At 33.4% G+C, this 12605-nt stretch overlaps 1 protein-coding gene across 1 annotated transcript; it reads right to left on the bottom strand.

The window, feature by feature from the left end:
* Nucleotides 1–290: 290 nt before the first annotated feature.
* On the bottom strand, nt 291–12141 carry LOC116287822 (uncharacterized). Its single transcript, XM_089026693.1, has 5 exons — nt 12077–12141; nt 10421–10522; nt 3853–4224; nt 738–864; nt 291–500 (listed from the first exon to the last, which is right to left on the bottom strand). Exons 2-4 carry the CDS (start codon nt 10482–10484, stop codon nt 746–748), a joined length of 555 nt encoding a protein of 184 aa, XP_088882819.1. The 5' UTR covers nt 10485–10522; nt 12077–12141; the 3' UTR covers nt 291–500; nt 738–745.
* Nucleotides 12142–12605: the final 464 nt, after the last annotated feature.

Here is a 12605-nt window from a genome sequence, read left to right as displayed (position 1 = left end):
TGAGCAACACCGCTATATAAAACTGCGGGGAGGTTAATCTAAACCCACGCCAAAAGTCCTTAATAACTCCCCAAGTTTACAATACACACACAAAAACTCTTGCCAGATATCGGGTCAATTTTGGGGGACAATTTTTGGAACATTTTCCTCTTGCAAATAAGATTCTTGTTTGAGTTGTACCCATATTCATGTGTCTCCCTCATGTTCAACCGGTAAACAAAGGAACGATTGGGAATGAATGGTACAAAAAAAAAACAAAAGAAAAGAAAAAGAAAAAAAAGTAAGAAAGCAATGCTGAGATGACCTTTTAATTCGTTTTAAGTTACAATCATTCTACCAATTTTAATTATTTTAAATATTGTGCCTTTTAACTGTTAGCCCGTTATTTCTTTTACCTTTTAACTTTAGTAACGTTTATACTTGTATTATTGATTTTTGCTGTATTCAAAGCCAATTTTTAAGGGATTACGTTTTTTCTGGTCGAATTCCGGAGCGTTTTTCTGAAAGAAACAGTAAACCAGTTGAGGAAGCTATTGTAACTTTGATATTCACACATACCTAACGAGACTACTATCATTACCACTGAGCTCTTTAGTCCAGTGGCGTAGAAACTCTAAAGATGTAACGGGTACGCGATTTTATAGACTCAGTTTGCTACTTCAAGGAAAGAAACCTACCTAGACATTTAGCATTCTCGTTTAGTTTCATACTTTTCTACTTTAAGGAATGAAACCTACCTGGGCATTTAGCATTTTCTTTTAGTTTCAGACTTTTCTATCTTAACGTTGTAGGGAGGGCATTCGTAGCATGTATCTTGCTTGGCTACAAGTTTGTACTGGAATCCATCTTTGCAACTGCTCCAATCTAAGTAAACAAAAATTAGTTATGCAAAATTAAAAATAAATGCTTTCGAAAGAAAGTAATGGAACATGATACAGAAAATAATAATGTAAAATCGTATTGAGGCACAAAAATGTAGCAAAAAAAACAAACAAACAAACAAAAAAAGGATTACTTTAAGTAACAGTCCATGTTCGAGATATGAAGATTCTAGCACGATATCGAGGCACTCCGGAATGAGCAGTAAAATTTTAATTTCCAAAGTTAAATTAAACCTCAAAATGATCGATAGAAATGGTGTTGTGTAGGTAAATTCAATTATAACGTTGTTCAGTAGTGAAATGACTAGCATTTCTATCAAAATTTGCTTATTATTGCAATAATTTGGAACGTCGAACATTATTTCGACGTTGATTGAGTTGTTTGCAAGGCTGTCTTTTCATGGTTCTCCGTATAGTGCAAATCGATGGATTTTGTAATCCATTGATTTGCACAATATATAGAACCATGAAAGGACAACCTTGCAATCAACTCTATATTTCAAGATATCGAACGTGGTCTATTTGAAATTTACCTTTTTTAAGGCGATAGACAAAGTTGGACCAATGGGATCCAACTCCAAATCCATCATCGTGATGCCAGCAGTTGTTTTTACAACCGTGCAGGTTGTAGGTTATTTCTTCATTTTTTGGCGATGCCCAGCATTCTGTCTTGTGCTGTATTCCAAAGTATTCAAACCCTTTTTCCTCTGCTTTTTTTTGCACTCTTCAAACATTCTTTTGAAACCTCCTGGTGAATCATCGAATTTAATTTTTCCGTGATAAAACGACAAGGCGCGATCGCTGCTATCCTCGTAGCAACCCAGCGGTTCCCACTCCTTTTCAGCTAATAGAAATATAAAAAGACGTATTTTACTGTGGAAGGGTTCAAGAAGAACCAAGAAGATTATCAGTAGAGCAAATAAATAATATATAAATATACCATTTTCAAGTTCCAAACTAGCCTCGGCTACCACAGGTAGCCCGAGTAATTACTTCTGTGTTGATTACAGACTCATATACTAAGATCATTGGCTTATATTAATAGATGCCAACAGTCAAGTAAAATATAAAATGGTCTTAACGCAGGTGAATGGATGTTTATCGACGTAACAATATTTTTATTATGATCATCCGGGTGGATGTAGTCCTGAGTTTTCCATGGCCAATATTTTTAAAGCTTTGAATTGTTTGTTACTCCTAATTGTAGAAACGTTGACATATAAAAATAACAAACAACAAAATAACAAATAAGAATGAATTTTTTTTTTTTAGTAAAACAGGAGTAATTATTTCAATGTTTATAAGTTATAGCTGAGCTACCGCGCGTGCCGAAGGCCCGCGCAAGCGGAGCACCATACTTAAGAAAAAATGGTAAACCATCGAATTGATTTTTCATGGCTTGGTTGACGTCACTTCCGTCCGTACTTTCTTACGTCCGTCCGTGTACATAACACAGGGATCCCCCTGATGTCAAAAACCACTCGCAAATGCGGCTCTCAAATGCACAGAAAAATTCGCTTTAGAGCAAAGTATTAAAAAAAAACTTTCATATAGTCAAAGGTAGAGCAAGAAGTGTCCTGCAAGAAGTCAGGTGTGTTTTTTATTAAGCAATTGTATATTATTTAATATTTTGACAAGAAATGTTGATCGACAAATCAAAGGATTTCTCTCAAAGCTTTTTTAAATTATTAAAATATATCTATACATAAGCTTGGGTCGCGGAAAACAGCTGAAAGCTTTAATGCTGGATGAAATATAATCAAGAGAACAAATATTACAGCAAATATTTAGCCTTTATTTAGCATTGTAAATCTTTAACAATTCGGTTGTTTTTAACCAAATATCGTATGTTTTTCGTTCAAGAAAAATACAGCTTTGTTCGCCTCCTATCGCGGGGTCCCATCGGCAAAGCAAAGAAGACTTTCATTAAATAATTTTATATTTTTCTATGGATATTTTATTTAAATATTGAATGAAATATAAAATTGCCCCAAATATTTAAAAGTTTTTTTTTAAATGCATTTGAGAACCGCATTTGTGAGTAGTTTTGCTTTGACACCAAGTGGGATTCCTGTGTTGCGTACACGGACGACGTAGATAGTGACGTCAGCCAAGCCATGAAAAATCAACTCGATGGTTTACCATTTTTTCTTAAGGAGCTCCGCTTTTGAAAATTATTTCTAATTGATTCCTATTTATTATTTATTATTTGATATTTGTTACCTTATATAACAATGTTCATGCTATTAGGTGTAACTTGAAAAACGAAAACAACTTCAGTAAATCTATATGCACCATACAACATACTTACTTTCCTACTTTCTTTCTTTCTTTTTTCTTCGGCTTTTTATTATTATTTTTTTTTTTTTTTTTTTTTTTTTATTTATTCAATTGTTTATTTATTTATTCATTCATTCATTCATTCATTCACCCATCCATTCATTCATTTATTTACTTATTTATTTATTTATTTATTCATTCATTCATTTATTTATTTATTTATTTATTTATTTATTTATTTATTTATTTATTTATTTGTTTGTTTGTTTGTTTGTTTGTTTGTTTGTTTGTTTATTTATTTATTTGTTTATTTATTTATTTATTTATTTATTTATTTATTTATTTATTTATTTATTTTAATTTTTTTATTTCGTTTTTTCGTTCGTTCTTTCTTTCATTCTTCTCTTTTTTTTCCTCTCTTTTCTTTCCTTTTTTATGTTTCTTTATTACAAGGCAACTGGTGAAATCGAATTACGATTTGGATTTTTTTTTTTATGGAACGAAAATCGGAGAACTTGGAAAAAACCATTTGAAGCGCAGGCGGCAACCAACAAACAACACTACTCACATGCTAATCGAACCCACCTTGCATTGGTGAGTTAAAAGCGAACTTACCGCTGCGTCCCCTTTTCTTCTCATGTATACCATACCATGTATACCATTCAAGCACTTAATGTTCTCTCCTACTTACCGGGCAAGACCTTCAGTTCCATCACTGGATGATAAAACTTCCCCTGGTTACTATTACAGCGCATTTTATATCGGTTACTGTCTTCTTCTTTCACATCAGTTATCCTGAACCACGCTTTGCCAACGTTCAAATCTCCAAAGAATGAAACCCTGCCATCATACGCCGTGCCAGGAATTACCTCCACTTCATTTTCCCCTTTATAGTTATTTACATCTGACAGCCATGGATTTGGATTGATGTCATCGGCATTCCAAATGCCAAATACACACCAACGATACTTCGTACCGGCGTCGTCCGTAACCTTGATTTCTACTGTACTTCCACTAGTGACGGTTTGTGTCGGCAGGGTTGCAGGCATAGATGCATCCGAATCTGACAGTAAAATGATGCTCTTTAAATACTGTTTCTATGAACCAGTTCAATGTTGTATATTCAATTAAGCCTTATAGACGTCACACTTATTAGCATATTGTACGTATAAACTTTCATAACTTAGAGACAGATCACTCAAATCAAGAAATATTTTACCATTCAACTATTTACTTCATGTAGAATCAGTACTGAAAGTATTGTCGAAGGGTTCATGTGCACTTTAAGTCGAGGATATACGAAGCGTAGAAACGAGTTATTGTAACGGGCCTGAATATGATGCAAATATGTCGGTCATTCACTAATTCTCCCTCACTCGGTCACTCACTAAGATTTTATCAAGTCGTCTGCTTACGAACGTTTCACTAAGTTAACAATACGCTCAATGTCACACCCACCTCTCGACACTTGACCAAATTGTAATTCATTCCTACACTTCGTGCCACGCAAAGCGCAATTAGTAACAAACACTACAATGTTAAAAGCACAAAGAATATTGTGTATTAAAAAGTAACTTACTGATCCAGTAATTGATTGGATAAAAATTTTAGATTAATATTTGAAAGGAGTAGGTGGAAAACTTTTATTCTATTGTGATTACGAATTCTCCAAACTACCACTGACAGTTCCAGATTTTTATAGAGAATGCATTAAAGTTTGGTCTTCTTGTAACGGAAGTAAAGCGAATCCATCCAAACTAGAACTTGTTGCAAATCAAATTCTTTGGAACAATAAATATATCTGTATCGATAAAAAATCAGTTTTGAGGAAGGTCTGTTTGCAAAAGGCATACAAAAAGTTGGACATCTATTTGATGCCAATGGTGTTTTGAAATTGGAAAATAAAACATTTCATTTAAAGATTACAGCTTTGGAATTTTATATAATGTTAAGTCTGCAAAATGCAATGCCTCAGGAATGGCGAAAACTTTTGAAAAGGAACTCATCCCAAGTACCATATATTACATACCCATTGAATGAAAATATGAAATATCTTATTTGTGATTCTGAAAAAATTGAACTTACAAAGTTAGAATCAAAGAAAATTTATGATTTCTTTGTTTCTAAAAAGGCTGAACCTCCAACAGCAAAATTTAAATATGACATTGAAAGTGAAGAATCCTTGAACTGGAAGAGCATATATACGTTACCTTTTATAGTTACTATAGAAACTAGGTTAAGAGAACACAAACACTTTTTTGCATAAAATTGGAAAAATAGATTCTCCACTTTGTAGTTTTTGTAAGGAAAAAGTGGATAGTCTTGAATATATATTTTTTAAATGTACAATTATAAAAGGTTTTTGGAACGATATAATGACTTTTTTAACAAAACATAACATTCATCATTTTACTTTAAATGTAAATAGCATTCCACTTGGTGTCTTTGAGATAGATGATATATATTACAAGCTTCTAAATCATATCATCCTTGAGGCAAAGCATTATATATTTCTTTGCAAGCTTAAAGAACTCACACCAACTATAGATTATTTTCAAAAAAAAAAAAGATTACCTTTATCTGTGAATCTATCATAGCGAGAGATTCAAGCGAATTAGATAAACATAAAAAGAAATGGAAACCGTTATGGAAATTTTTTAACCCCCTTGAATAATTAACTGTTTGAATAATTAACTGTATATATGTATTTTATTGCATTATCTGTAAAATATTTAAAAAATCATGATATTATCGAAATAAAAATTCTTGTAAATATCAAATGAGATGATATGTTATGTTGTAAATATTCAAATAAACTGCTATGGATAAAAAACAAACAAACAAACATACACTACAGTATGGAGTGTGACTGTGCCTGGTGCCCGATGGACAGCATGACTAGCACGTTTATTACAATTATATCTTACAAATCAGTCATTGACAGTTATAGTTACAGATTTATGTACTTGACTTCAATATGTGTATTGACCTTTTATATAACTAAATATTGGGGAAAATGTTAAATCAAAGATTAAACATGGCTAAATTGATAATCTTATAATCAAATACTACAAAATTAAATTATAAACAATATACATAACTATACGTAAAGCAAAAAATGCTAAATGAAATTACAATTTAATGTATACGCTACCCGCTACGAAAAAACCAGTAGGATAAAACCCCTTGGTACAAAAAAACCCACTGGACAACGTAGTCCTCGACCGAATGCAACGTATTTACGCTCCGAGGGCTAGAGCTTAAGGAAGACTAACTTAAGTTTGGTTCCACTATATGGCTGTCCAACAAGCGAGAGAAAGACTCTAAGGACTTGACTTCTTAAATACTAATAGCGAATTCATTAGCATATTCTATGATGCTACTAACATAATGAAACAATGATTAATAGATTTTCACGTGTAGCTACGTGTGAAAATACAATAACTCAGAAACGTAATGAAATCGCTTTCCAACTGCACGTTGTTACGTTGGAAAACATTATTTCTTGTTTGTAAACGCGGCCTCAGCACTTATTAGGTGTATTTTACCCAAAACAATTTATATACTCATCGAAATAAGATGAGCTTTTCTCCAATTCCTTTATATTACGTACCTTTACATGTAATTCGGATAAGCAAAGGGTTTGATGTCAATCAAAGCCGTGGAAATCAGTTCACTCTGGAACTCATGATAATTTTTCTCGTAAGCAGGCCGATTTTTCTTCAAGATTCCTGCTATACTTTTTGTTCTTTGGTAACTTGGTATAAATTTCTTTTTCGATTTTTCGTTATCGTTTGAAGAAATCATCGTGTAAAGCCTGTTGGCTGACATTTTTGAGCCTGAAGAAACATCAGCCAGCTTGTCGCGAACTGACCTGTTGAATGTTCTTTCGGCTCGATCTAGAAGGATTCATTTAAATAGTAAAATATGCCCAATCCTTCTCACGATTACTTCGCCAGTATTTTCAACCAAATTCCTTCATAACGAGTTCAAGACTCGTCATGTTTGGTTTTAGGCCATCGAACCACTATGAAGCTAGAACCTTTATCAGAAATGATTGCTTTTCCGGTGAGGCAGGCCTATCGATCACATATCTTGCACCAGAAAGGTTTTTCCTTTTGTTCCTCGCTAAATTATTTGTTTGTTTGCCCATGATTAATCGTTTAAGCCTAAGAATCCGTCGTTTGAACATGAGTGTATAGAGTAGCTCAGTACTACTATGGATTTGTTTTAAACTCTTTCAGCATGAATACAGCTTTGAGTAACTAAATTACAAATAAAGTAAAGATATTTTCGCGGCATCTTGAACTATTTGGAGTTTGTAAGCATTGTTTTGGGCAGTCTTTTCGAGTTCGCCGACCGACCCGTGTCCGCTCGTGAGTAGTTTTAGCGTCCGATAAAAAGCTAAAGATCATTGTTGGCCACATCCTCAGAGTACATGCATATCCGATTCCTCGATAGCCTGCACGAGAGCCCACACGAAGCTTTGGATACGTCATCCAATTCATATATGGGTAGTATTGCGCAATTTTTGCATTTTGACGAGCAGGAGAAAGAAAAAATCAACGCATTTTAAGACTGCGCTGCTACAGGCAACCCAGTAATTATACTACGAATTTGAATCTTGCGGTTTAGATGTGGGATGATACCACTGAGCGTGCGCACAGGTAAACATAGAACAAAAGAATTGATGAAAGATGCAGATTCAAATAAGATAATATCTGATGAGAGAAACGATTGACTATGATTAGTGAAATTTGTTTTGAATTAATGATATTACAAATTTGCTTAATATGAGACAACCCGAGCAGTTATGGTAATTATTTGGTATTTGATTAAGTTATCAATTTTTTTATTTTATTTTATTTTATTTATTTTTTATTTTTATTTTTTGCACTTGACTTAACCTACTCTTACCCATATTGTCAAGGAGCTCAGTGATTAGAGAGGCTAGGAATCTATTACAGGCTTTCCCTAATTATAATAGATCTTATAAGCTAAACTAAATATTTTGAATTAGGTATACACATAAAATTTAACAACGTTTAGTTCGGCGAAGTGTAGCCTTGAATTAAAACAGCATATAATTTACTGTTTTAAACCCTGAAGGTTTTTTTTCTACAAGATTAATAACTTTACGCCTCGAATATGGCCGATTTAGTTGAAACTAACTTAGCTATATTCCTTCAAGAAATGGAAACGTCAATTGGATTTTATTTTAATAATTAGAGGCTAGTGGAGGCTGTAGTAAGCCGAAACCAATACAAACGACAATGAAATGATTTGACTGTGCAGGACCAAAAAACTCTCGAAGTTTATACGATCAGTTTCAGTTTGAGACAGAGTATGATAAGAGTGCCCCACCATTGTCCTTCAAAAATTCTTCAGAATACTGCAAATCATGAAAAATGAAGTTCTGGAATCATTTTGTCTTTGGAACACACCTCCACAAGAGTCATTTGATCTTTTCTTGACTGATTTGTATACTAAAGCTCAAGGACAAAGTAAGTGTAATAAGAGATGAAAGAGTTTTTACTACCACCACGTGCAGGGAAATTAAAGAACTGTTACTCAGCACGCTGATAGTTAAATATCAAATGGGGGGTCTTAAGCTATTTGATTTTCAGTCTCTTTTGAAGGCAAGTCGAGTTAACACGCGATAGATTTATTTACCTCACTAGACAAACGAGCCTTGATACCCTCTATATATTAAGATCTTATTGGGGAAGCGGGTTAAAATATAAACATACAAATTTTGACCTGCTAGAATTTTCAAATCTTTGTTTCCATTTTATAAAGAGATTTTACAAAACTGGATCCAAGTGAGGACATATCGATGATACTCGAAATACACATACAGAACAATAGATACATTAAGACAACAAATCTATATTTTACAAGGGTTTTTCGAACCTTAACAATAATAAAGTGAGTGATCTATGTGACGCAGGTGGATAATTTTTTTTAGATGGGCTGGGATAATACAAGCTATACCAAGAGATTAGAAATCTAAGCTAAAATAATCCCATGGTGTTATTGACAAAAACAAAACCCAGATGGAAAAGTACATACATATAGGAACGAAAAAAGGAGAATCAGATATACCTACAAATAGAAAGTAAACAATGTAAAGTCCTTCCTCACAATCTAATTTAACATAATTAATAGAAAACAAAGAACTTAACTGGGGGGAAAAATTATAAGAGTAAATGGTTTGAGCCCAGGTACTGAAGTTTCGTGCGAAATATGATCGTCGGGTGAATGCAGTCTTGAGAAAGACTGTTGGTGGTGGTGACTGACGTTTCAAAAACCTGAGCAGAAGTCATCTTCATTCTGAACTCTGAAGATGACTTCCGCTCAGGTTTTCGAAACGTCAGTCACCACCAACAACAGTCTTTCTCAAGACTACACTCACCCGGACGATCACATTTCACACCACAAAAAATTATGGATTAACTTATACCACAACTGTAGACACCTATTTAAAGATGTTTTAATACGAAATTTTAACAATATTATACTGTATATTTAAACCGTGAACTTCATCGTTTTAAGATCATTGGTTATTCCTCTTTGTTCTTATTGTTCACTTTATCCTGAAACAGCACACTATTTATTTATTGATTGCCTAGAGACAAAAACCTTTACTTTTAAATCCGAGACTGGTTAGAATCATTCGACATTATGCTTTACCGTAGTCTAATAAGTGCAACATAATTTTGGGGTCGATGATAATTCCATCAATTTAATTTATCATCGTAGTTTACAAACTGTCGTTATCTTATGCCTAAACATTATCAAATATAAGGTAATCAAAACAAAGCAAACAAATAAAATAATCAAGAACTTTAATTCAACTGATGATCTTAAAAAGGGTACCAATATACCAAGGCACTGTACTTTCCTGTAATTTGTCGTTTCCTGTTTTGAATCTTGTTATTCCATTACGTAGTTAAGTCGTTTTGTTTTGTTTTGTTTGTTTTTTGGGGGTTTTTTTCGTTTTTGTTGTTGTTGTTGTTGTTGTTTTGTTTTGTTTTTTGTTTGTTTTTTTTTCTTATAGATTTTTTTTTTTTTTGTTTATTTTAAAAATTCTGTAAAAACCATAAAGAATTGCTAAACAGTGATTAATAATTCTTACCACTATGCTGAAGAAAAGTTTAAATAAAAAAGAAGCGATTCTTGAAGCACACACACACACACAAGAAAAGAAGAAAACGAAAAAGTTTTATTAATATTATTAGTGGAAAAATGTTTGGTACCTTTAATCTTCATGGCTGCAATACTAACGAGGCAGATGAGGACCCAAGACTGTAACGAAATCATTTTTGTTTGCCCACGGAAAGATGAAGTATGTGAATAGGCTAAAAAGAACAGCACAAAAATAAGTTAAAAGTTAATATCATCACACCTTGATCCATCCATTCAATAGCACCACCATTACTGCAGGTGAGTGCAGTTATCTGAGCTAAAATTCAAGAGTTTTTCAGGTGAACTGAATCTCACTGAATAGAACTTGGCGGAATTAAAATACGGTCTCAAGATCCTGTAATTTCCAAGAAATACCTCTTGGACTGATTATAGCTAAATAGTGTATGTTTTTATAACAATATAAGAACATTTGACAAGTTATATATTCACCATCATTTCCTATAAGGTTTCAGTTCAGGTGCCCAGTACATATTGTGCCAATAAGCAAATTGTCGCGAATTCATTAGTGCACAAGCCATGTTTAAGTGTTGCAATACGTGATCGTAGGTTTCGCATTGCACTTGGTCATTAAATGGAGAAATTTAGTCTAATTGTTTAAGAATAAGACGTGGGAAAAAGGTCCAAAAACAAACTTCTTTGAATTTGTGCGATACTGGAACCGGTAGCACGAAACTGGACACAGGTTGCCATCAAAATACAATCAATTTTATGATACATTTTGGTGGCTAGTATACAGAAGATATAGGTATTACGAACTGAAGTGGCAAGTTACACACTAACCAATATACAAGACCACAAGCTGACACACAATTGCTCTACGCTGATGTAGTTATGATTAGGTAGTATAGTAATACCATGATCACCTCGAATTCTTTTGTCTTCCGAGGGCTTTACAAACCCGAATTTCCAGCATGCATAGGACATTTGTTTCCAAAATATAACAATTCACAAAAACATTAAGATAGAACAAGAGCTGATTTGTACTGTGTACGTGTACTGTGGAAAAAAAAAACAACCTTAACTTCTGAAGGATATAAAGAAACCGTTGAACGCAATAGTCGACCTACATTTAGCGATAGCAGTCACTTTTTGTACGATATGCCACCAAGAAATAGAACAGGCAATAAGTGCATTAAAAGCGTCGATAAAAGCAGACATAAGCCGTCCAGACATTCAACGCCAGATAAACGATAGAGCCGAAGCAAGGCGACAAGGAATTGGTTAGGGCATTATCGCACACAACTACTGCTGAAAGCATTGCAACGTAACATAGGGAAATTATGTAACAGTAGCCAAAAGTGGGCAATGGTTTAGATTTATGCAAACATATTTCACACGTTGTATTAATTGAGAAGCAATAGAAAGATGACTGTAATCTACAGCAGTAATTGCATCGCCAGAGAGATTTTGCTCACTAACATTATGTTATTAAAGAAAAACGCTAATGATTGCTTTTTTAGCATTTCATAGGAGTATACACAAATTTTTTTCTAACTTTGCCTAGTATATATTTGTGAATTGATTGCTACAAATTTTCACTAACTTTACTAGTAGTCAGGTCAGGTTACTGATACATTATCATGAAAATTTGTTTAAATTGAACGGTGTTTAGTTTTTGCAAATTTGTGAATAATTTGCGTAAATCCCAAAATGTTTTTACAGCAGTATTGGCCTAAACGATTATCAGCAAATGAAACTCATATTACCTTTAAGAAGCACGGTTTCAACTTGGCTTGTTCCTTTCCTATGAGTGTCCAAACTTCGAGAAAACAAATTTACGTATCATCACTATTCAAAAAATGTGGCGATTTTTCATTGGCAGAAACCCTGCCGGCGATACTTTCCATTTGTGCCTCCCCTAATCCCTATAAAAGGGGCGGCTATGCAGGCCGGGAAACAACTTATTATGCGACAAAAATAGAACTAGAATATTCGTGATTAAAAGCTTATTTATGAAGCTAATTTGAATATCGTTCGTTTATTGATTAAAATTTTTGAACTAGCTCTAATATTACCTAAGGATTCATTTCAAATTTATCCGGTATAGTGTGGACGGGGCTTTAAAAGTATGTTCGTAGGTTTGAATTTCCTTTATTAAGGTATCAGGGTACCCCAAAATTGCTATGAAAGATTTATTTTTAGGTTTTTACATTTTGCGAGAGAATATACGATAAGCTATCATTTTTTCAAAAATAATTTTCCAATAGCGATTTTTAATAGCGAGAAATAAACGAA

The sequence above is a fragment of the Actinia tenebrosa genome, unplaced genomic scaffold (genome assembly GCF_029948245.1).
Source record: "Actinia tenebrosa isolate PJP-AT-01 unplaced genomic scaffold, QUT_ActTen_1.0 PGA_scaffold10__47_contigs__length_13832649, whole genome shotgun sequence".
Classification (NCBI taxonomy): domain Eukaryota; kingdom Metazoa; phylum Cnidaria; class Anthozoa; order Actiniaria; family Actiniidae; genus Actinia; species Actinia tenebrosa.
Note: the sequence above shows the minus strand (reverse complement) of the source record. Positions and strands in the feature narration are given on the sequence as shown.